Raw genomic sequence first — 25,057 nt, 5'->3', positions numbered from 1 at the left:
AGAGTCACCTGCCTGGTGGGCAGCCAAAACAGGTGCCACAGCACCCCTTGGGCTGGATTCACAGGGCAAAGCTCACAGAGGGCAAACAACTGAGTCACCCTCCATTTCAAGGCACCAGGTCCTCCCTGTGCTTCATCTTTGCAAAAGATGAACTTTCCTTCCACAGAAGAGCATAGACAATGACACCTGGGGTCACAAAAGCAGGCAGAAACCTCTATAGAGCAGTGGAGTACTGCAATAAGTGCTATAGGACACCAGAGCACCTTCTCCAACTGAAGAGCAATCTTTTGGAGACACCTGGGCTGACTGTGCATCTCCAGCTCCATGCAGCACCCAACTCATAGGAAACCACAAGCTTTATGCTGTCTTTCCAGGTTGTCCCATCTCTCCAGGGCTCAGCTGGTGCTTTAGTGCCTTTTGTTCCTTCTTCATGCAACTCTCTTTGAGCAGGTAGCTGAGCTAGGCATCTCCAAAAGCCACTTTGCGTCCACACCAACCACAACCACATGCTGCAGCAGATCTCCCGCAGCTTCTAAATCCTACACTTGCATCTCCCGGGATGTAATATACATCATGGTGCACCAGGTACCTTCACAGCAACCAAGGTGAAACTAAACCACGAACAGGCTGAGCTCAGACACAACAGAACAGAAACACATATTCTCTAACCCTGAACCCCAGATTCTCAAGAGAGAGCTACAGAGTGCTTTTAGGATGAGCCCAGAAGCCCATTCATACTTAACACCAATGTCATGGATAACAAAGACTGGTGGTGGTACATCACATGTCCTTCCCCCTCACCATCCTCTGCATGCTCCATAGGCAAAAAGCACTCATCCCATCAGGCAAAACTTCCCCAGTAAGTGCTCAAGTTCAGCCCATAGGCACACAGTTGACAAAAAACAAAAAAACAGACAACAACAACAACCCCTCCCCCCCCCACAAAAAAAAAAAAAAAGAAAAAAAAACCTCACGCAAACAAACATCAAAACCTCAATGTCCTACCTATGATCATCAATCTCTGCCCATCCTAGAAATCTGCCACTTTGTTCCAGGCTTTAGAAGACAAAACAAAATACACACACACATGCAGAAAACACAGAACACTACCACAAAACAAAAAACCCACACCACCAACCCACCAAAACAAACTCATATACCAGAAAACATTTGATTTTCCTAACTATACTGGCTTATTCAAAGCTACCTCTTCTAGCACCCCCAGACCTTACTGCCTTCAAACCCCTGGACTGCTGCAGCTACAGGGCCAGCACAAGACAACACCAGTGACCAGCTCGGTGTAGGAGCCCCATCCTTCCCATCTCCCAGCATGTTGCACTCCTTTCAGCAAGCCTTGTGTCAGACACTGCTCTGAGTAACATTTGCTATTTACCTCACCCCAGAGATAACGTGAGACAGAGGCAGCAACAGAGCAGGGCAAGGAGTGACCAGGTGCCTCTGGCTTTGGGGTCAGGGTGACAGGGCTGGGTGGCATGGCCACCCTCCCAACCTCCCCAGCCCCTGCCAGGCTCCAGGGGAGCACCTGGGCACACAGTGCAGCCCTTTCTTACCAGGGAGCATTAAATCAGTAATTCCATGACACGTCAGGGTGAGCAAGCACCAGAGACGTCAGCATCTCTCAAGTGCCTGGGGCTGGGAAACAGTCTCAGGCACCCACATGTGCTCAACTCACAAAACCACACTGAAGTCAGAAGTCACTCATGTCTTTCATTAACCAGAAGGAATGAGAAGTGAGCTCAAACAGGTGGTGAACAGCTCTCCTGTGACAGAAGAGACCCCATACATCCCAAGCATGTGCAGGCTCATTGTGCAAGGCAACAGAAACCAACCTCCCCTCCAGCCCTCCCAGTGCAAGCCAGACAGCTACTGGAGTGAAAACACCACTGCAGCAAGGTCAGCTCAGTTCCAGCCATTTATTCATTGCAGCATTTGAAGTACACCAGGTACTTGGTGAAGTTCCCCAGACAGACAACAGGAAGAATACTTGGTACAGGAAATTCATATAAAAAGAGAGTTAAATAGATAAAACAACATGGTAACCTCTTACTCTCGCTACAGAGTAGACTAGTCCTGAGCCCAGGTTAACATCAACAGTTTCAATCTGGTTAGATGGGACAAAAAAAGACATTGCACTGCTCAGGCCAGCTCTTCAGGAGCTTGGCTTCAGACGCTGTGCAGAGCCTGACTTCCAGTCAAGTTCAATCTTGTTGAGCACATCTGGAAAGCTGGCCCCAGCTTTGGTGTACAAATGAACAGCAGCTCTTCTGAAGATGAGCCTTCAAGTACTTCAGGTTCAGCCACAGGTTATACATTCAAGCCATCTAGAAAGACTGGTAGAGCCAAGGTGTAGGGTAGCACCCCAGACTGCTGCCTTTCCTGCACTAAGCCAGATTTAAACCACACGTTTTGAGGCTGTTCCTGAACCACACATAGTTCAGTCATGCTTTCGCAAAACACTGTTTTGCACCTGTATTAAGACAGTCTCCATCTACTTCAGGTCTCCACTGTTCTGCCAGAAAAAAAATCCCATACCAAAAAGACTAAGTATTTCTCTTCAGTTTTCACAATTCCATGTTCAGGAACTGTTCACCTTCTGTTGAGAAGGAAGATTGAGTCTGAAGCCATGTGCCTGTAGAACCACAGGCATCATGAGTAGCACCAGAATGAAGAAAGCCCATGTTACTGATACGAGGCTGTTATCCCATGGAGACTGGCTTTACTTAATCTAGGAGATCACTGTATTTCTCTAGAGTCTCCTTCTCCAGTTCCAACAGCTTTTGGTAAAATTTCTCAGCAGTTTCTTCATCCACATCCATCTGGAAGACATTAAGAACAAATATGGTGAGACCATCACCTTGGTGGCAGCCACCACAGACGCTGAGGAAAGCTAGGAGATAGCTGGGTGCATCTCCAGAACTTCTGCATCCACAGAGAGGGAGCCAAAGGCATCTATCAGCAGGACACATTTTCAGAAAGCACCATCACACACTGATCCTGTTCTGAGCATTGTCTCCATTGCCTTCCAGACTCCAGCCTGAGCTACTCTAGGAAGCCTCACAAATAACCCCACATCAGTATTCAACACCCATCTTGTTTCCCCTCCAGCCACAGGACACCCTTGGCACCAACTCTTCCATGCAAGGCAGATGGTAGATCCCAGCCAAGTCCCCCACAGCAGGAGGTTGCTGCTCCATTTACCTTTCTGGGCTCCACATAGCTCTTCCCCAGTCCAGAAGTACAGCTGTGGTACTTGACAAGAGCATCCAGGCTCTCTGGCTTCTGTTTGAACAGCCACACCTGGGAAGAACAGCACAAACGTGTATGAGACCTGCACACACAGTCCTAACCGAGCCTGCAGCCAAGGACCTGACTGCCTATGGACACGGGAGAACACCCAACAGGACCTTTCAGCAAGCAGAAAAAGACTTGATATCCAGAGAAAAAGGTCTCAGCTGGCTCCCCTCAGCTGTGACCTACCCGAGTCAAAAGTAAAACCATGTTTATGCCCCAGTGCTAAACCACTAAAGCAGTTCAACACAGCTAAACACGCTCACGGCTGTGCTCACCACCCTGCATTACTCACCTCCTCCCTGTGCCTGCATGTCTACAGCTGCTCGACTGCAAACAGGGAGAGCAGTGTTCTCCCCACCTGAGATGGGAGGTCGGTTATTTTATGAGCACCTGATGAAGGGCATAAAGCATCACCTTGGCAGATCAGCCCTGGTCACAGCTGCTTCCCCAGCACTCACTGCTGTGTGCCGTTCAGGGGTGAAACACAGCACCCACCCACACACCTTGCTGGGAGGCTCTTTGTTCACATCAGCAGACTCTGGAAGATCTACCCAGAAGGAAGGAATATTTAAATCAAGTTGTGAACTACTTACATGAGCTTCTGCTCCATTATGCGGTGTCAGAGTGTAAGTTTTGGCAAAAAAGCGGATCTGAGTGGAAAAGAAGCACATGACAGAATCTGTATTTTGGCCCATGGTTTCTTTGGCAAGGTCTCTGCAGCCCAGCCATGACAGATCATCTACCAGAGGCAGAAATGCTTCTTAAAGTTGACTGCAGGTAACACCACACACTTACAACTTAAGCTTTATCACCACAAACTCTGGTCTCTGGGGCCACCCACCAGATCAGCAAGCCTCGCTCCATGCTCCCTCAGAGCAAGAGGCCACAGGCCACACAAATGCCTCGTTGGCACCTCTTCTTGAATGGTCTCTAGAGCACATCAGGCAGAGAGGATCTGCAACACCGCTGGTGCTGAGGACACGTGAGAAGGCATCACCTCTCCTCAGCCAGGAGAAACGTGACCTGTCAGGACCTGGGGCAGCTTCAGCAGAAAGGCCAACCTTGCAGTGCCAGCACCAAGGCTCAGAGCTGTCAGCCTTCAGGGACAGAGATGTAGGGAACCTGAAAAGCTGAACCCTAGCAGAAGAAAGGCAAGGGAAGTTTTGGGAAAGCAGAGGAAGAGGCAATAGAGAGCAGGAGGCTTTGCTTTCCAGAGTAATGGAAATAAAAACACAGTAAGGGTGACAGAGCACTGGAACAGGCTGCCCAGGGAAGTTGTGGAGTCTCCTTCTCTGGAGACATTCAAAACCCGCCTGGGCATGTTCCTGTGCGACCTCACCTAGGTGTTCCTGCTCCAGCAGGGGGATTGGACTAGATGATCTTTTGAGGTCCCTTCCAATCCCAAACATACTGTGATACTGTGAAAAGCACAGAGTCTGTTGTAGGGACAAACAGCATTTCAGTGCACAGGGGACACATTTGTCCTGAGCTCTGCTGCCACCACAGTGACTGGATTTTACAAGCCCACAACAGGCTAGCAAACTTTCTAAGGGCAGCCCTGACAAACACTGCTACAACTGAAGGGCTGAACGCTGTCTCTGTGTATGGTGCCCGTCCAGTGCTCTGGTGGGCAAAAGGAACTCAGCTTGGAAATTGTGGCCTCAGGGTACCAAAGGGATGTTCTGCATAGGGGCCAGCCTGACCAGTCCAACAGAAGGAAGAGCAAGGAGCCAGAAGCACACTGCACATAGCTCCGCAGTGATGCACTTCACTGCAAGTGATCTCAACCCAAAACTCCCCCAAACTAGCCAGGAGTTCCACTTACCAACCACATAATGGGCATTAGCAGCTTCCACAGGAAAACCGGCAAAATTCTGTATGTCATATTAGACATAACGAGACCAGGACAAACAACACTGGAATACAGACCCTGGAGAGAGGAAACTGAGTCAGTCTGCAAATATACAATAATTACTTCATGAATGGATTATATCCCTTCCCTCCAAGTACTTGTCAGCAAGAAAATAAAGGTGAGTATAGAGACGAGGTAATAGCAGATGCTCTCCTCTCTAAAATTACCAGAAGCAGATAGTGATTAGATGTAGTACTTTCTGAGAGGTCCCAGTTTGGAGATGTTTATGTCTGATCTGTGCCCATTAGAAGTTCACAAGACAGCAGGTACAGCCTCCCAACACATCTCAACCTCACCTTGCAGTCTACATGCAGCTCAGCAGCAACAGCAGTCACTCCACAGATTACAGCCTGCTCAGATCAAAGGCTACCTCACATTTAGCCAGACAGGACTTCAGCCTTCTAGGACTAAACTATTTTCTCATGAAGTATTTCAAAAGAGTGTAATCACTATCATGGGACTGGGGTTGCCACTTGTCAATTAAATCCGTCAGTCCCCCATGATGGGGAAGGCAGGTTGCTCATACATCATAGCGTGGAAAGCTTAAGCACCAGCATGGAGCCACCAGGAGAGACAGCAGAGCCTGCACCTCAAGTACTTGCAGGCAAAGCTGCCTGAGCAGCCCTGTTCTGATAGGCAGGTATACCTGAAAGCAGCAGCTCTTTGCCCTTTAAGGCCAATTCTTTGGTCTAAAGGGACAGCTAGAGCTTACAAGGTAGGGATCACTGCTAAGAACTTCTGCTTTCAGCTAAAACACATGGACAAGGACCCCAGAAGCAATTTCTCTGGCAGCTTCTCCACCACCTGCACCACCTGTTCACCCTCGGCTGTGTTTAGTGCATTAATGAACACACCAGATTGTTACAAACGAATGCAACTAAGTAACAACAACATAATTATAAATAGTAGGAGCTCATTAGGTTTTTTACAAGTACAAACCCCATCGTTACCTGGTTATTAAATTTCCTGTTCAAAACCACACTCGTCAGGTCAGTAGCATACTTAGAAGAACTGTATGATTCCTGCCCCTTGGCATGCTGATAGTCAGAGAGGCTGAAGGCAGATTCCCTGGCATTGCTGGAAGATGTCCAGATGAGTCGTGAAGGCTTTTCGTTACCACAGAGTAGAGACTCAAGCTGACGAACCTGCAAAAGAATTGTTAAACAAGTTAACACGGTAATTTTGAAGCCTTACAGTATAGCTTTACAGTTCTTAAAAGCTTTCCTAGTCTTGGCTAATCTCCACTAAACTAGCCAGAAGCAGCTGCTGTTCAGGAAGAACTTCAGCCCAAGGTCCACCAGGAGCATTTACAAGCAGCCACTATTCTCTTGCACATCTCAGTTAAACACCTCAGAATTTAATACAGCCAAGTCTTGGCATTCACCCTGGACAGAGAGAATGGTTTACCTCTATTCACTGACTAACTAGAGTAAACTCAAGATTGTATTATCCCTTGCAACAGCTATCACCATTTATTGCTATTTTAACAAAACTCGAGACCTTCGCCCTATCATTCCTCACCCACCAGGCTGCAGCCTGCGTCAGCATCCGAACCAGGATGATGGAACTGATTCATCAGTCCTATCCGTACCCATCTTTACCCACATCAACCACCAAACCAGTCTTCAAATGCAGCCTCACCAGGATAAAGTGTCCAAACAGGTTGGTAGCAAACACCTCCTGCAGTCCATCTCCATTAAGCCTGTCCGTCTGGGTCATTACACCCTCTGCAGTGGTCAGCATGTGAAGCAGCTTCCTGAAAGCCACGGACAGGAGTTAGGCAGGAACATTGCCAGTAGACATCTAGTGTGCCCCTGCTTCAGCCCTTCAGGAGAATCCCCGACCTCACAGGCTCCATACAGACTCCCTACTTTACACCTCAAAAAGCCCTGATAACACATGAAAAAATGGTTGGAAAAAGTTTACGGAGTGTCCCACCCCCTTTATTCACAAGTGCCTCAATACTGATTAGAGCACCACAGTAAAGCACCATTTAAAAAAAAAAAAAAAAAAAGCATTGCTTTTCCACTTCACATTTATATAACAAAAACAAGCTCCAACATGAAACTAAGCCCCAGAGCCAAGTCTAATGTGGGTAAGGAAAGCAGTTTAACATCTACATTCAACATCCCAACCACTGTATTAGACTCAACACAAATCACTTTCCCCTCTAGCTCAACTTCCCCATGCTGTTTATACAACAATGATGCTTATAGAACTTCACCTCCCCAACACCCAGCCCTGAGCCAGGGGCACAGTTGGACTTCTCCCTGTGCAACTGGGTTCTAGCAACACCAGGAGCTGCAGAATTTGGGTGCCCTATACTGGCACACAGTGGAACCCACACCGGGGATGAGAAGGAGCGCAGCGTTCCTCAGAGCACCCCAGCACTTCACCCAGCTGCCAAGCCCACCCCACACGGATGTGCTCTGTATCACGCTGGGGCTGTGGACACGAAGGCGTGGCTTGGCCACCACGATGCTGCCAGCATCCCATACTGCCCCCAGTATCTCCTACCCGGTGAGAAGGCCGCGCCAGAGCGCCTTGAAGTTCACGTGTGGGTTGGGCATGATCCCAGCATTGAGGTAGACAAAGTCCAGCCGCTGAAACCTGTGTGGGGAAGAGCACAGAAATGAGTAGCAGGACAGAGGGGTCCGTTGGAACGCTACGCAGGCAGATGGGGATCCAGTGGGGCAGAGGACAGAGATCCAATACCTGCAGCGGAGCTCCTGGGCCGCACGCAGGACAGACGCCAGGTTACCCAAGTCCACTTCCACGGTGGAGACCTGAGCGGCAGGGTGGGCGGCCAGGATAAGGTCTCGCGTGGCTTCACTCTTCTGGTCGTTGCGACAGGCGATACAGAGATGGATGCGGCCATCCTCCTCCAGCAGCCGCTGGCACAGCGCCAGTCCCACGCCGCTGCAACGGAACGGTGTCAGGTACGGCACCGAAAGGGCTGGGGCGAGCCAGGGCGGGGCGAGCCATGCCGGGACAAGCCCGAACAAGCCCAGCCCGCCCCACCCCAGCCCTCTCGGTTATGGTTCCTGCCCGGCCCAGTCCCCGCCGCTCACCCGCTGGCCCCGGTCACTAGCACCACTCGCTCCATCGCGTTCCCTAGTAGCCGCCACCGCCGCCCGCCCCGCGCTATAACCCCTGCCCGCACGTGACGCCCCGCCCCTCTCCACGGCCCCTGCCAATCGGTACGCGCGAAGGGGGCGGGGACTGCACCGCCTGTGGCGTGATGGTGGGCCGAGCGGAGGGGGCGGGGCGTGACGGGACACGCCCCCTCGGATAACAGCGTATAGACCACGCCCCTGCCGCACAGACCACGCCACGCCACCCCCTCCCACGTTGTGTAGGCCACGCCCACTCCACCGATCTGCGCCGGTACGAGTTCCTGCACTTGCGCTGCGTTGTCCTGCCCTCCCTCCCTTTGTGCTGCCTTCCCTTGCCTTGCAGCACCCCTGGTGCTGCTCAGGTGCAGCAGGCAGGCTTTCTGCAGGTAGCTGTGGCACGCTCTGCGCTTGCATCCCTTTTGCAGCCAAGCAGAGGTGCCACCAGGTTACTGTTTCCCAGTGCTGCTGTGTCGGAGAGGGTCTGGGTGCGCAGGTCCTGCAGGAGATCTGTCCCTGCCCTCTCCTGTCCCAGGCCTGCTATCTCACATTAGTCCCTGCCTGGGGTCATATCTCCTGTCATGGATACTAAGCTTCAGAGCACCCTGACTGCCAACCAAGGAGATGAGCAACTCGTGTGTGTCAACCAACAGGTCTTCACAGAGTCACAGAATGTAAGGGAGTGGAAGGGATCTTAAAAGATCGTCTAGTCCAATACCCCTGCCAGAGCAGGAACACTTAGATGATGTTACACAGGAATGTGTCCAGGTGGGTTTTGAATGTCTGCAGAGAAGGAGACTCCACAACCTCCCTGGGCAGCCTGTTCCAGTGTTCTGTGCAACCTTCTTCTATCTCTTATGCCATTACCTGTGTGCACTCCCCTGACCTCTCCCCACACAGCATCTTGGGGTGCACAGTGGAGCCCCAAAGCCCCCCAGCAGGTGGGTACCAGCCAGGCTCCCGGGGTGCCCACAGAGGAGCTGAGCCACCTTCTGAACTGCCGCAAGCACACCATGCAACCAGATTCATGTAGCAAGTGTCTTTTCAGCGGGTTTGCCCCTATACATAGGTGCATCTACTGAATATATACACACCTTAGCAATAGTATACTGGAAACTGTGCCACGCGTGACTTGATGGCGCTGAACTAATGCATACAAAAGTATGGAGGGGTCCGTGTACCCTCTAAGTAAAAAGTTCCTTGTGTCCAGCTGCAGGAAGGTCCCATTGTGGGGCACAACAGATAACCTGCCAGGGCTCCTGGGGGGCACGCAGCTTTGGCACCTGCCCAGTTTGCTCATGAAGTGGCTGGATCCGGGAGGACAGACTGGTGCCAGACTTCTGTGGGATGCTCGGAGCAGGAGAGTCCAGTCCAGGTGCTCCAGCTGAGCTGCGACCACTGGGCTGACAGCCAGGGAGAACTGGGCTGCTTCTGCTCCCTGCCCATGGGCTACTGCAGGTTTGGGCATCAGGCAGCAGCATTGAAAGCCCAGCTACCTGTCTTCCTCTGATGGCAGGTGAAGATGCAGGTCAATCCTGGGATAGGAGGACTTGGAGATTTCCCTTGCAGGAGAAAGGTGCTAACATCCCACTACCATGCAGCACCCGCAGGGCATCCAAAATGCATTTTGCGGGCAGCTGAGCAGCTCTGGAGTGGCTGTAATGGGTGAGAGGAAGTCTCCTCAGTGCTCCTCTCATGCTCACTCCTCCCCGGCTGACACAGAGAAGCAACAGCTGAACACATCAACTGCTCCAGCAGCCAGGCGAGGAGCCAGGGGCACAGTTGGACTTCTCCCTGTGCAACTGGGTTCTAGCAGGCAGGGATGAGGCTTCCTGCCCCTCCATGCGGCATGTCCGAAGCCCAAAAGGTCCAGAGAGTTTTTGTTTTCACCCTGCAATTGCACAGCCCACTGTGAGCTAGTGGCAACTCCTGGCCCCTCCTCGAGCAGGCTGTGGCCACTGGACAGTCCCTGCTCCAGCAGGCAGGTACCCACACGTATCCCTTCCTCGGGCGCCTGCCCTGTGCATGAGCCAGAGCTTCCTCACTGACAAAGTCCGGCTGATGTTCTTCCCCTCCAACAGAGGGAGAGAAGCTGCTCTGTCCCAGTCATCATCACCGAGAACACGCTGCATCAATAAATAACCGTCGTCTCAGCCCATGTCGCTCCCAGGCATGGGTCAGCAAGTGAGCGGGAGCTCCGAGTCATCCCAAGCTGTAGCTCTCCTTGCTGCCCTCGGGGGTTTTTCTCTGAGGCTTCACTGTACAATTAGAACAAGACCAGCTGCCTGGGTTTTATTGCTAAGTCCAAGTGAAGTGGCTTCAGTTTGTGTATGGGGATCCTCTGAGGATGGGGTGGGACAGGGACTGGGCTAGGGAGAAGCAGAGGGTCATTCTTCACTGGCTGACTCCTGGAGAAGGCGGTGGATGTCCTGGAAGGAGGGACGATCTTTAGTGTCCCGTCTCCAGCAGCTGAGCATTAGCTTATAGACTGAGTCAGGGCAAAGTGCAGGCTGGGGAAGGTAGGTCTTCAAAACAAAAGGCAAAGATGACAAAGGGAGAGAGTTACTGTCACAGAAACCAAAATGCAAACTGCTCCTGGGGAGCCCATTTCTCTGTGCACTGGGGCAGGGGGCTGTGCTGCTGTGTGTCCAGGGGCAAGGGGGCCCCAGACAGCATGGTGAGGGGGCTGAGGACAGCAGTTCATGTCTCCCAGCCTGGCTAGAGGCTGGAAAGGGGTCAGTGGGCAAGTGGTGCCTTGGACTGTGTGAAGTACAGGGTTTTCCATACCGGGCCCTTCACCAGGACTCCTTCCCAGGGGAAGCCAAGCCATAGCCAAGCTCCCTATCTGGTCACCTTAAAACCTTTTCCAAGGTGCCCTGGTGTCCCAGGCGCACCACTGCCTGTCCCATCCCATCCCATCCCATCCCATCCCATCCCATCCCATCCCATCCCATCCCATCCCATCCCATCCCATCCCATCCCATCCCATCCCATCCCTACCTGCCGGCCTTGGTCCCGGAAAAACTCGCCGGTATTTTCGATGACCTGCTCGTCAGACAGCTGGGAGTAGGGCTGCTCCCGGCAGAGGGTGAAGGTCTCCCACAATGTCACACCAAATGCCCACACGTCACTGGCTGTTGTGAACTTGCCCTGACGGAAGGGAGCAGAGCAGGGTTGGTTATGGGCATTACCCCATCCTGCTTTGTAAGCCCCCATGTGCCTGGGGTTCAAAACTTCTTTCTGGATGCTTCAGCTTCTAGACCTGGGCCCAGAGCAGGACTTGGTCCCACAGACCTACTCTCTGCCCAAAGTCAGAGCCTGGTGAGCTCCAGGTCCAGCTTGCAGAGACAGCTCTGAGATCTGGGGCTCAGTAAGGACCCAGCTCCCTGCAAAGATAAAACCTAACCCTGCTCCCTCTTCTAGGTCTGACCACAGCCAGGAGGGGTTGTCAAGCATCCTGCTCAAAGGTTGGGCACCAGGTTGCTGAAGATCACCATAGTCTCCCTGCCCCATCCCACCTCAAAAAGGTGCTACTGCTCCTGCCTCCTGCTGCTCCCGCCTCCTGCTGCTCGCCTCACCCCAAAGCTGGGTTCCAGGGAGGATGGACTTCTCCATCCCTTCTTCACTCCCCAGCCCAAGGAGAAGACGCTGTGAGCAGCCCCAGGACCCTCTCAGTGCCCACTAGAGCGTACCAGCAGGATGCTCTCCCAGGACATCCAGCGGATGGGGAGCACCGCCCGCCCCTGGATGCGGTAGTAGTCCCCACTGTAGAGGTTCCTGCTCATGCCAAAGTCAGCTATCTTGATGGTGTACTGCTTCCCCACCAGGCAGTTGCGCGTGGCCAGGTCTCGATGCACAAAATTCAAGGAGGAGAGGTACTTCATGCCAGAGGCAATCTGGGTGGCCATGAACCGCAGGTCACTGTAGCTGCCAAGGAGGGACATGGGAGGACTGAGGTGCCAGGAAGGGTGGTAGCCATGGGGGCACGGCCCCAAGTGGGACACAGCCCTGAGTGGGACAATCTGCAGCCAAGAGGGATGAGTGGAGCAGGCACCCCTGCCTGTCACTGCCCATCCCAGGCAGCACTACCTGATGGTGGGTGCATGGCCGGCGGGGGGGCTGTCTGCCTGCTGGCGGGACAGGAACTGGTTGAGGTCTCCATTCTCCATGTACTCGGTGATCATGCACAGTGGGTCATCTGTGATGCACACCGCCAGCAGCCGGATGATGTTGGGGTCCTTCAGCCGCGACATGATCTTGATTTCCTTCAGAAAATCATTCCTTTCCGGAACAGAAACCACATGGATCGGATAGACAGACCCAGAGGGGCATGGAGGCATGGAACGGCTGAGCATGCCACCTGTCTGCCCGAGGGAGCCATGAGTCCCTTCCACTGGGACTAGGGGCCATGAGGGGGAGGCCAGGCTAATCTGCACATGGCTGTGGGGTGGACTCAGCAGGCAGATGGGGCACTGGGGAGCAGGTTAGAACGAAAAAGGACCAAGGGTCCCGAACTGCAGCAGCCCAGCATCCCCAAATGGCTCGGACACGCTTGGTGCAGCTGTGAGGACCACGCACCTGGCTGTCAGAGGCAGGGGACACTTTGCAAGCACCCCAGTTCTCCTGGGAGCTCTGCATGGTGGGTCATACCAGGGTGCATGCACCCTCTTTGGTCCCCTACCTGGCGTTCTTGTTGGCATCTGCTCGCAGCATCTTCACAGCCACCAGCACAGGACGGTTGGAGCTGGTGTCCAAACCCTCCAGGGCAAAGTCCTTGCCCGTGAACTTCTCCATCCCCTCCACTTCGCAGAGGTGAACCTAGAGGGGAGCAACGGGCGCCGTTACCTCTGCTCAATGATGGTGTCCCCAGGCACCCATCAACAAGGAGGAGCCTTGATCAAGCCCTGCTCCAAGCAAGTTCAGCTCCAACTCACCTCCCCAAACTGGCCTTCCCCCAGCTTCTCCTTGAAGGTTAGCAGCTTCCTGGGGAACTCCTCAACAGCCACGTCCTTGCCAGAGAGCAGGTCCATGGTGAGGGCTGGCACCGAGTAGGTGTTGCCACCCGTCACTCCCTGCAGGTTCACGATGTCAGCCTCAGCGTAGTGGGGAACACCTTCGGGGACGCTGGCCTGGGATGGCTTCACAGGGCCACTGCAGGCTGTGGGGAGACAGTGGGGCCAGCCCTGCTGTGGGTGTCCTCCTCTCAGCTCCCCTCATGCTCTAGCCACTGGCTTCTCTGTCCCTGTCCTCCCCAGAGCCCCTGCGCTGCCTCAGCATGGCTGGGCTCCTGCAGCACCACAGACTGCTCCGCTCCTTGCCCATCACCAACAGATGCACCAACCCAGCCCCAAGCACCAGTGAGCAGGGACCAGTGCCCGACCTCCAGATCACTGAGGAAGAGAGGCTGGAGCATCCCAACAATGGTGGTGGGGTCACAGTTCAGCCCAGCGTGGACACTGGTGATTGGTCTTGGTCACAGGCTTTCTGTGAGCTTTGAGGGGGATGCGCCATAGATCATGCAACATTCCCCCACCCCTCTGTGTCAAAATATTTGGAGGTTGGCCAAAAGTTTGGGCTGGGGCTGCATTGGGCTCAGTGCATGGTGGCTGGCTCCCAGCACGCAGGGTGTCCCAGCTCTCACCTGTCTCCTCCTCTCCCGGGGTGAACTCGGGCAGCTTGCGGATCAGGCGGGAGGGCTCTTGGTAGTCAGGGCCCAGGGGGAAGATGCGGTCGTAGGTGGAGCTGGACTCCTGCTCGCTGGAGGAGGTGGAGCGGTTGTGGTTGAACATGCTAGATTCACTGGGCAGGGAGAGGCTGACAGTCATTTCATCATCTAGCATCCTCCGTGATGCCTGTGAGAGAGGAGAGAGCTGGGACAGAGGGTCATAGAATCATAGGATGTCCTGAGTTCTAAGGGACCCACAAGGATCATAGAGTCAAACTCCTGTCCCTGTATAGGACAACCCCACAATTCGCACCATGTGTCTGAGCACATTGTCCAGTCTCTTCTTGAAAGATGCCTGCCTGGAGAGCCTGTTCCAGTGCTCCACCACCCTCTGGGTGAAGAATCTTTTCCTAATGTCCAGTCTAAACTTCCCCTGGCACATTTTCCTGACATTCCCTCGGGTTCTGTCATTGGTTGCCAGAGAGAAGAGATCAGCGCACAGCACTGGCAGTTCAGGGTCCCCTGTGCTCTGTGGCACTGTGGCTGTGCCCACCCCAAGCCCCACATTCTGGTGTCCTGTCCCAGGGCTGCAGCAGCTGCCTGGGGAAGGTACTTGTCCTCGTGTCCCCCCCTCTTTTCTACAGAGAAGAGTTTGGGTGCATCACCTCTGTGACTGCCCTCAGCTAGCCAGAGGCTTTTTTTCCCCAACCTAACTTTGGGACAGAGGGATGGACAAGCAGGCCAGGTCCCAAAGTCAATGTCCTGCTCAGCTGAATCCCTGTGCTTAGGAAAAAGGTCGAAATCATAACCTTCCCGAGGAGGGGAAGGAAGCCTCAGCCTCTGCATGGCCTCTACTTTCCCTGCACTGAGCAACCAGGAGAACCTGCCCGGGACAAGCCCACTGTCCCAGGGCACTTTGCCAGCCACCCTGCCCTCACCCACCTTCTCCAGCATCTTCTGCCAGAACTGCCGCCACAGTATGATGACGATGATGGCCACCAGGATGAAGATGATTGCCACCAGGCACCCAATCAGGATGCGGGTGTTGCTGTCATCCATCTTGAGTGTGGGGTCTGGTAGGAGGAGGGGACACCAGGAACCAGTCACACTAGAGCAAGTGAAGAGCCCATGCCCCTTTCCTCCATGGGATGGGGCAGACCGCCCCAGAGCGTCACCTCACAGAGAGGTGACCCCAGCTCCTGCCCAGCGTGGGGTGATGTGCTTTTTGATACCTTACCTGTGGTGGGGACCACAGGCACCTCTGGAGGAGCCACCGAGTTGTTGTACATGGCTGCATCTGGCAAGGGAGAAGAGGAGGGCATCAGGGTGGGGACGTGGGTGACTCACAGCCCCACTCCCTCCTCAAAACATCCCCACCCAGGAGGGACCAGTCCCCCTGCAGGGCTTATGGTGGCGGGTACCTGACTGGAAGGTGATCTCACTGAACATCATCCAGGCATCAGCAAAGTAGAACTGACACTTGATGGCACTGGCCATGCGGTGGAGCAGGGGAACGGTGACAAAGCGGGCACTGGGGTTCACATCATCCAGCACCAGCACAGAGGAGACGGTGCTGGGCTCCCACTCACTGGTGTCAGCACGGAAGTAGCACTGCACCTCCTTGAAGATCTTCACCCCTTTGGCAAACATGTTGTTGCAGTGGACCTGTGGGGCAGCCTGTCAGCGTGGACATGGCAGGGGATGGGGTTGGGGGACAGAGTGGGGGACACACGGACCTTCATAGCGGTGAAGTTCCTGATGCGGTCGAACTCGAAGGTGATCTCCACGTAGCCGCCTGTGGTGCTCTCGTTGCGCCAGCCCACGTAGTCGTAGCCCGGCCAAACATGGTACTCGTGGGTCTGCGTGAAGTCGTCCAGCCCTGACACCCCATCCGTCAGCTGGCCCAGGCCCTCTGTCATGCTGGCACGTGTGAGGGGGACAGGAAACATGACTCTTGCCAACCTCCCAAACCTGCCAGCACCCAGAAGCACCCTCCCCAGCAGTTCCTCGCAGCTCATGGGAAACTTATATGGGATTTTTTTGTGCTTCTTGAGGTTCTCTCTGGAAAAGGCTGCAGGATGCTGAATATGCGGTACAGTTAGTGTATATCTAAGAGAAGGGCTGAGCATGCTGCCACCATCACGCTATCCCTGTCACCATGTGCAGCCTCCCAACCCTGGCCATGTCTCCTGCTTCGGGGAGGAGTCAAGTATTTGCTCTGCTGTGGATCAGCATGCCAGCCTGCAAACGCAGGAGTGAAACACCCCATCCCCCCCTGCCCGGCACAGCACCGTGTGCGCAAGCCCACCTCGTCCTCACCTGTACCCAAATGCCCCATCGTATACCGAGTCATTCAGGTAGATGACGGTGCCACCGGGAAGGACGAGCTGCTGCCCAGCTGGTGCATTGTAGGACACCAGCCCATCTGTGGGGAGTGGAGGATGAGCGGCTGACTGTGCCGTACATCCCTCTGCCAGTGAGCTCTGCCAGCCCCCTCCAGAGAGATGGACACCCTCCAGCCAGGCTCTGGGGACATGGGGAAGGACACAGGACCTCACCACCCACCCAGCCAGACGCAGCCATACAGCTCCACGCGCAGGCAGACGTTCATGGAATGGTCAGTGACAGGGATGAAGCGGACAAAACGGGCGATAAGGGGCGGCTCCAGGTCCTTGAGGACAATGTCATAGGGATTGGTGTTTCCATCTAGCACCTGGGAAGAGGACAGAAGTGTGGTGGGGACAGGCAGGCACAGCCCCCCACTCGCCTCCCAGGGCAGCCCCTGCTCGCCTCCTCACATGCTTCCCATGCCGGTTCCTCCAGGAGATCCAGCGGGTGCCGTCCCGGCTGTAGTTGATCTTATACATGGGGGCAAATTCATTGCCATGGCCCCCAGCGTGGCGGCCCTGGGTGCCCACCAGTGTGATGAAGTGCAGGGCGCGCAGGTCGATCTGCAGGAACTCCTTCAGGTCATCAGGCTCCACTGGGATCTCAGGGCACCAGGCACCATCACCATCCTCTGAGTCCAGCCTGTGAACCCAGAGCAGAAGAGACACTTGCAGGCAGCCAAAGCCAGCCCCATGACCCCCTTCTTCCCCTCTGTGTCAGCCCAGACCCTGCCACGCTGTCGCAGGAGGATACCCACACTCACCGTCCATACTTGGCAGCTGTGGACTCGGACCACTGGCTGGAGGCTGAGATGTCCTCGTCGGGGATGTGCCCACCTGACATTCCCAAGGGGTACCGGCACACCGCTGCAATGAGATACAGCTGAGACACATGCTGGAATATGGCATGGCAGTGCCATGGCACATCCACAGCACCATGGGCACCGCAGGCACAGCACTCTCCATCCCGATGGCTGATGAAGGGGGGATGAAGCATGAGGGGACAGTGCTGCACAGGCAGACACCTGCCCGGACAAATGGAGCCCTGGCCAGAAACAGGTGCCAGCCCAGCTGGAAATGAAGCTGGGAGCAAGGGGGTCCAGAGCTCTAAGGGCTGCTGGACGCACCTGGTCCCCATCCCTGGAGATCCTGCAGCCTGGCTGGCACGCATTTTGGCTGTGTCACCGGGAGAGCCTGTGGGCTGGCACCGCCGTCCCCATGCTCACTCTGTGGGCACCCAGGGCTGCTCACCCAAACCCCCACCTGCAGCAACCTGTTCTCAGCAATGCCATCCTGCCATTCTCTCCACTTCTCTGGGGGTACAAGTGACACAGGCAGGCACTCACCCTCCCCGCTGGCCCGTGGCTCCCATTGCCAGCCCTGCTCCTGCCCCGGCTGCCAGCGGAAAAGTACCCAGGGCTGCAGGCGGGCTGCGTCCCTGAGCGGCAGCCGGCTCCCCCGGCACCGCATCCACGCCACTTCCCAGGAGTTATTTTTTCACGCCTGGCTGCCAAGAGAGCTGCTGAAAGGCCGGCTTGTTTGGCCGTGTTTGCTGTCTGGCCACCGGCCCCAGCCCACACGGCTCCCCCTGCACACCGCCCCAATCAGATGCCTGCCCTGAGACAGCAGGGCCCGGGTGAGGATGAGGTGCCGGGGCTGCCTCCTGCCCCCGTGGCCTCTGCCTCGCCTGGTCCTGTGTCAGCACGAGCCTGCGTCCCAGCATGTGGTGCTGCCCAGCAGCCTGCTCCCATCCTACAGGGACCATCGCCTGCATCTGACAGAGGGATGGGCACATCTTCAGCATGAGTATTATGACAGTGAGGAGCATCTTATCGTGTCTCCAGCCCTCCCACTTGCGATGTTCTGCAGAGTGCAGCTCCCACTAAATTCCCATTTAATTCTTGCCGACCATGGAGCCAGCCCAGCTCTTTTGCCTTAGATAATAACCATCCTAGCCAGGCAAAGCCAACACTATCAGCCCTGGATGGCTGTAAAATAAAAAGGATTGCTTCCCTAAGCCGCAATCAACCTCTGGGGAAGACCCGGCAAATTCTTCCCATGATAGAAGAAGCCTTTGAATGCACTTGTCACGGGGATGCCCCAGGGAAACCCCAACACGTGGAAGGAGCGTGGGCACTGTGTCCACCCTTGCAGTGCAGGAGGGGGCTGAGCCCTGGAGAAAAAAAACATTTAAATACACTTCTCTCACTGATGTCTGGTGCAGTGTTGTGGTTTCTGAGCAGAAGCTAGGCACCTAGTCAAGCTGCTTTACTAAAGCCAACCTTGGTTTTCTGCAAAACCGCCAAAGAAAGCAGGTCCCAGCGGCAGAAAACAATACCCAGTACCTTGCCTTCTGCATGCCACAGCCTCAAAACTGAGTGGGCTTGATGAGCCCCTGATGGAGAAGGGCCCCACTGAGAGGCAGCTGCAGCACTTTGCCTGTACCCCAACACCCTGCCAGCCCACATGTGCCAGGATGGGCTCCAATGGCACACAGAGGATGCTCTCTGGGTCACTGGCCATGTCCAAGCCACATGCAGGACAGCAGAGTGCCCACATGGGCTTGGGGCCCATCACACGCTGCTCCCAGAGCTGGGAAAGTCCTGGAGATGCTGGAGCTGATGTGAGTCCAAGCTTGAACACCCTGGCAGGAGTACAGCCCAGGGGCACACACACCTCATGGCTCTTGCACCCACCTGGTCCCTGTCTCACTTACCTGGGTTGACCTGTGCTCTTGCAGCCCATGGGACATGCAGCAGCAGCAGCAGCAGGGTTGGTCTGGGGGTGGCCAGCATGTCGGCTGTCCTGCGGAAACAGAGCCAGGATCCATCATGCTGAGGCAGATGAGCTGCATGAAAATGCCAGTCCTGTGTGGGGTGGCCAGCCAAGGACAGGAGGGCTTCCCCTGCATGAAACCCTGTGTCCCCACATCAGCCTTGGAGGAGGAGCAGAGCCCCAAGCCTCACATCTGTGATGGTGGCCAAAGGGGCCCTGGTGTCCCACCCCCTCCACCACCGCCATCCCCAGGACCCACGGCATCACAGTGCTGTGCCGCCACAGGCCCACCATAGACAGATAACATGGCTCTGCCACGTCCCTGGAGCCATCTGCATGGAAAGGCCACGGGACCCACACCAGCCTCCCAGGGCTCTGGCTGGGGCTGGCGCCATCCGGCTCCACTGACGGGCAGAAAGGCTCCAGCTGGGCCACCCGCCCTTGGATGGCTTTGAAAGCAAGATGTTGCACAACCTCATCGTATAACAAAATAATAGCACGTTGCAACACACGGTTTCCCTGCCTTCTGGCTCAGGAGGGATAATAGCAGATAATCGCCTGAGATTTACAGCATATTTATTGTGACAGTCCTCTATGGTGTAGCGGATCTTGAGATGAGTGACATAGAAAGGTGTGACAGAGGGCACGGAGGCAGACTGCACTTGCTGCCTCTAGGGGAGTATGGGATGGGGCTGCAGAGGACCTGGGGGTCCTGGCAATGTGGCTCAGGTTGCAGCGAGAGAAGAAAAAGTGCCAGTACTGGCCGGGCTCCTCAGAGCAGGGTGCAGCCCATGGCACCAGGGGATCCCCCCATCCCTGGGATGTGCTGTCCTCCAAGTCAGTGCTGCCACCACAGTCACTTTGCAGGGCAGTGGCCATCGCCCCAGCTCTGGCCAGCCTTTGGCTCCAGGAACCCCCAGAGCCCAAGCAGCTCCACTTGCACCCACACATCTCTGGGCAAACAGAGATGCACCAGGCGATGCACCACGGACACCCCTAAATGTCATCAGTCCTGCCCCAGGCTCACTAGGCTACCCCTTCCCTTATTTGCCAAGGGGACATTTGGCCTCCTGGGACAGCCCTTCACACAAGCACTGGATGCAGATTAGCCCTCTTTCTATTAAAAAAAAAAAAAAGGCTATTTTAATTTAGCTTACATATACATTAACCTTTACAGGAACAACTTACTAACCTGGGGGTTATTGGGACCACAGCTCCTGGCTACACTTGAGTGCCAGGGTAAATCTCAGCCAAGTCCCACCATATCAGGGATGGCTGGGCTGACAGGCCCCGAGCTTGCCCAACACCAGTGACCCCACAGGTGGGTGCCTGCTTGTGTTCCCACGCCACACGGTGACCCACAGCCTTGTCCCCACCACCAAGTGAAAGCCTGAACCCACCCTGAACCAGCTGCCACATGGCAGATATCCCCATCACGCAGAGCCCAGCTGAGAGGCGCTGGATACAGCCCTGCTTGGTGACAGAACCAGGGCTGAGGACAGCAAGAGCAAGGCAGGCTGGCTGTGGCCGTGCCAGCACCCAAACGCTGCACTGCTGGGTTCCCTGGGAGCTCTGCTAAACACCACCACCTCTGCAGGAGGAACAAATAAACACCTGGACTTAGGGTGATTTTTTTCCCTTTTAATAATTTCCTTTTTAATAATTTTTTTTTTGAAAAGCACATATAGGGTTGCTTCCACCCCCCCACCCTACCCTCCCACTATTCACAGTTTAATTAGTTGCAACTAATTCGGCTGCAACTGAGAATTTCATCTGCATCCCTGAGAGGCATGCATGATGGGCCTATGTTTGATGATGACCAGTTCCTCCAACATTAAAATCTTAATTTCCTTCTGCATTCCGAAAAACATCCAGGGATATTTTTTCCCACTATTCTTGCAGACTGAGTAAACTCTTTAAACATCAGGATACCAGATGCCATGATCTCCTGCAGGGAATGCATTTACATTTAGTTTAATATAGGAAAATTATCCCCACACAGCCGTTGTGAATAGCTCACCCCTCCTTGGTGGAGCAGGGCTGGGGGACAATGCAGGAGACGGTGACTCAGGTGTCATGGCTGGGGGCTAAGAGATGTATGGTCAAACCAGCTGAAAAGTATTGGCAATCCAACTGGAAATCATTTTTTGTTCCACCAGCCCTGCAAAAGGGATGGTTTTGCAACGTTTTGTCTGAAATTGTTTGCCGAAAACTTTCAATCACTGGAAATTTTTAGTGCAGAGAGTTTTTGGAGCTCCTCCCTGGTGGCGCCTGAGCTTTGGAGCTTCCCTTGACCGCCGTTTTGTTTTTTTTGTTTTTTTTTTTTTTGGTCTCATTTGCCCTCTTTCTTATTCTACTGAAATCACCAGGGAAAGTTAGCAGGAAAAAATTAAATCCATACTTGTCCGAAGTCAAACCCCACACAAGCCATGGTCCCTCTCACCCCCAATCCACTCCAGCTGGTGAGGTCCCCAGCTCGCTGCCCAGGTGGCTGCCACCATCCCCACCAGCACCAGAGGAGCATCATCTGCAGGGAGGGGGCTGGATGGCAACAGCCCTCACGCTCTGTGATCACCAGGTCCCTCAGGGCTCCTGTTGCAGAGACCCCATCCTGGCATGGGGCTGGGGGCTCCCTTCCTGCTGGGACGGTGATGGGTGGTACATGCTGAGGCCACGTCCTCAAGCAAGCAAGACACTCCCTGTGACCCCAGGCCATGACCCAAAGCACACTGTGTTTTGGTAAGGGGGTTTGGGACGCCCATCCCAGCTGGCACTACAGCCCCCAGCATGCTGTGCCACTGGCACAGCCTTGGCGGGAGTGCAGTGCAGCATGTCGGGACCCGTAGTCCCCCTTCCCGGCCAAAAATGCCATTTTAGACCTTCTCAGGGCTGGATGTAGCCCCATTTTCTACAGCAGCAAGCATGTCCCCAGACATGGGCTGGCCGGTTCAGCTGAGAGCATTGCAGCCGTACAGGGTGTGAGGAGCAGCCGGTGTGACCCCGCAGGTGTCAGCTGCCCTGGAGAGACCTGCCAGTGGCACAGCCCATGGCCATGGGACCTGGAGACACCGTCCTGTGGGTGCTGCACCCAGCAAGCACCCCGTCAGCTGAGAACTTGCAGCCCTGCTCCATGCCACAGTGCACAGTATCACCCTGCCGCGGTGCATGGCATCGCCTTGCCACGGTGCGGGGTTGGGAAGCCACAAGGAGGTCCCCAGCACCAGGATGGGGGGCAGGATGCTGAGGAGCACCAAACGGGTGGCCATGTCCCCTCCCCAGTGTGACCTGGTGCCTGGCTGGGGGACCCTGGGGACAGCAGAGCCTCTCTGGCTGGCCAGCACCGCCGCCAGCTCTGCCAACAGACACATAGGCAGGAGCCAAGGAGGGACACCAGGAAACGCTGGCCTGGCATGAGACACGGGGGGGAAACGCTGGCAGCGAAGGGAAAAATAGAGAGAAGGGGCCAAATGTCACCTCCCCAAGTGGGGACACTATCCTGCTGCTGCCCCAGCACCTTCCCAGGCAGACCCACACCCCAGCCCCTCTGCCTCAGCTCCGGCATGGAGCACGGCTGACTCCACATCCCCCCAGAATCCCAAGCCGGGAGGTGACAAACGCCTCCCCGCACACCCAAGAGTGACTCACCGGAGCGAGGAGGTGATGGCGGGTGGGCTCCTCGCCCCTCGCCCGGGCTGGGGGAGCCAGGCGAGGAACGAACTTCCCCGGGCTGATGCAAGATGCCTCTGGGAGCGCGTTCGCATTCTGCAGATTCCTGGGAGCCAGCCAGAAATCCCACAATCCTACATCTTGCACATTTGGTTTCAATTAGGGAGCGGAGAGGGGGAGCCAGTCACCAATCCAGGCTGGCTTTTCGGCGGAGGTTATTTTCCTCAGCCCGAGGGAATGTGCGCAAAGCTATAATTTACAGCAAAACCCATTCATAGTGCAAGAGGAAAAAAAAAAAAAAAATCCCCATGGCCGGTGAGGGTACTTAAAGCAACAGGCATCGTTTTGCTTTCTGGCGCTCACCTCGCAGCCATGGGACGACACACGCTTCCAGCACCCTCCTCCCACACCGTGGGGTGCAAGGGCCAAGCAGGACATTCCCAAAATGAGGTGCTTGGGCTCCCGTACAGGCTGCCCCACTCCGGGCCCCTGGTGGGAGGGTGCCGGGCTGTGCGCGGGCACACGCAGCAAGGACACTGGCCGGACACCGACCTGCCCCGGCACGTGGCACAGAAGCAGCACTCTGGCTCCCCAAGCTGCACACTGAGTGCGGGGTTTTACATCATTTCCAGGCACTGGCTTGGCACCGCGACCACCAGCTACGCAACGCGGCAGGGAGAAAATAATAATAATTAATTTTTGTGCAATAGCTAAAAACACAATTTAAAAAACAAAAACAATGCTCTTGCAGACTAGTGTTTTAGTTGTATTTTATACCAGAACCCACACCACTGTGGCAGGCCAGCAGCCCCCAAAAAGCGTTCCTGCACACAGAGCTCCCTGCACTGGTAAAGGCACCTGCCCCAGGGCTGCAGCCCTACTCCCAGGCCCCCAAACCCCAAACACTCACCAGACTCCCAGCCCCAGACAAACCAACCGAGGGCAGGCAGGAGCAGGTGGATGTGGTGCCCACCGCAGGGCTCTGCACCCTGCTGTCCCAGCTCAGCGGGCCGGGGGAAGCCCTTGCCCGTGCCCAGGCTGCCCTACGTGCACGCCGGCACAAACACCGGCCGGCTCTGCTCCAACCCTCCCGCTACCTGGAACTGGTGCTCAAACAACTTGGCAGCAGCCAGCACTGTGTCGCTCTATCCCAGGACCTCATGCAAAGGTGTTGGTGCGCAAAGCCAAAAACCCAAAGCAAACACCCTCCCAAGTGCCCAGGGAGCCAGCTGGAGCGGTGATCCCCCCAGGCTCACCATGCAGCCCCTCATACCTGCTCAGCGCTGGTCCTGGCGCCATGTGCATCCCCCCAAGGTGGGACATGCGTGCTCCAGCTGCTGCCCATGCCAAGGAGTAGCAGCTTTGGGGGTGCCTGTTCACTCTGCAGGGAGCAGAGATGTCCTTTCCCCAGGGTGGTAGCTCCCAGGGGCCACAGAGCTGGTGGGCAGGGGCAGGCGGTGGCGCAGACCACCCACATACTCGCACCGGCTCCTCGCGTCTGCTCTGGCCCCAGTCCAATCCATCTCCCCTGGGACTCACGGCCGCCAGCCTGCCTGGGCCACACACAGCCCAGCTGGCCCGTGGCGAGCCAGCAGCAGCCACCGCACCAGCCAGGACCTCCGTGTGGCTCTGGCTTCCCAGCATGCTGCCGGTGGAGCCGAGCACTCGGCTGAGCCCAGAGTGCCCAACAGCCACTGTGGCACTTGGGGGACTCCATGACTTCCCCCAGGGGGAGCAGTTTGGGCCCCATTCCCAGCCTTGCAAGGGAAAATACCTCCCCAGGTGGCTGTGGGGAAGTGGGAGGCTGCGTCCCCCTACCCCAGGGGCTGTGGTGGGACTCGGGAGCAGGAGAGGAGCCAGAAGAGCACTGTCTCCCCTCCCAAACAGGAGGGGAGGTGCAGAGCTGCTCTGCCCGAGGGCATCAGGACACCACAATTCAGGACAAGGGGCTCAGGCAGGAGCCTTTCCTGGAAAAGCCGAGGGTATGCGGGTACACAGTGCTGCTGGAGGGCACCGTGCCGGCTGGTTTCACCCCGAGTGCTCCGGCAGCGCAGCACACCTGCCTGTTCCAACCTGCTCAAGCCTTACCAGGGTTCGCAGAAATCCATGAGGAAAGTGCAGCCCTCTGTTTCCTCCAGAAACACCAAAAACGAGTGTCACGGGCCAGAGGACCTGCCTGCAGCCCCCCAGGCAGCCACCCCTGCCTCTGCGGAAAGCCACCATCACT

General features: G+C 55.6%; 2 protein-coding genes across 5 annotated transcripts; both read right to left on the bottom strand.

Moving 5' to 3' along the window:
• Nucleotides 1–1,920: 1,920 nt before the first annotated feature.
• HSD17B7 (hydroxysteroid 17-beta dehydrogenase 7) lies at nt 1,921–10,698 on the bottom strand. 2 transcript variants are annotated; one of them, XM_082052571.1, is made up of 9 exons: nt 9,432–10,698; nt 7,940–8,143; nt 7,742–7,834; nt 6,866–6,980; nt 6,175–6,369; nt 5,138–5,242; nt 3,906–3,962; nt 3,220–3,318; nt 1,921–2,837 (listed from the first exon to the last, which is right to left on the bottom strand). In XM_082052571.1, the coding sequence occupies exons 1-9, from the start codon at nt 9,803–9,805 to the stop codon at nt 2,742–2,744; spliced, it is 1,338 nt and encodes a 445-aa protein (XP_081908697.1). In that variant the 5' UTR covers nt 9,806–10,698; the 3' UTR covers nt 1,921–2,741. The 2 variants fall into 2 exon arrangements, with proteins under 2 accessions (XP_081908697.1, XP_081908698.1); XM_082052572.1 differs by lacking the exon at nt 9,432–10,698 and adding an exon at nt 8,296–8,372.
• Nucleotides 9,362–24,997, bottom strand: DDR2 (discoidin domain receptor tyrosine kinase 2). Of its 3 annotated transcripts, none has more exons than XM_082052564.1 (17): nt 22,810–24,997; nt 19,106–19,194; nt 17,154–17,256; nt 16,801–17,032; nt 16,568–16,715; nt 16,322–16,427; nt 15,739–15,922; nt 15,424–15,667; nt 15,240–15,299; nt 14,945–15,075; nt 13,979–14,207; nt 13,272–13,495; nt 13,019–13,155; nt 12,427–12,618; nt 12,030–12,264; nt 11,338–11,487; nt 9,362–10,766 (listed from the first exon to the last, which is right to left on the bottom strand). In XM_082052564.1, the coding sequence occupies exons 1-17, from the start codon at nt 22,923–22,925 to the stop codon at nt 10,725–10,727; spliced, it is 2,622 nt and encodes an 873-aa protein (XP_081908690.1). In that variant the 5' UTR covers nt 22,926–24,997; the 3' UTR covers nt 9,362–10,724. The 3 variants fall into 3 exon arrangements, with proteins under 3 accessions (XP_081908690.1, XP_081908688.1, XP_081908689.1); XM_082052562.1 differs by having other exon boundaries at nt 9,362–10,862; nt 22,810–24,641; XM_082052563.1 differs by having other exon boundaries at nt 9,362–10,862; nt 13,979–14,189; nt 22,810–24,640.
• Between the last annotated feature and the right edge of the window lie 60 nt (nt 24,998–25,057).

This window comes from Streptopelia decaocto (assembly GCF_964273445.1).
Source record: "Streptopelia decaocto genome assembly, chromosome: 5".
Taxonomy (NCBI): domain Eukaryota; kingdom Metazoa; phylum Chordata; class Aves; order Columbiformes; family Columbidae; genus Streptopelia; species Streptopelia decaocto.
Note: the sequence above shows the minus strand (reverse complement) of the source record. Positions and strands in the feature narration are given on the sequence as shown.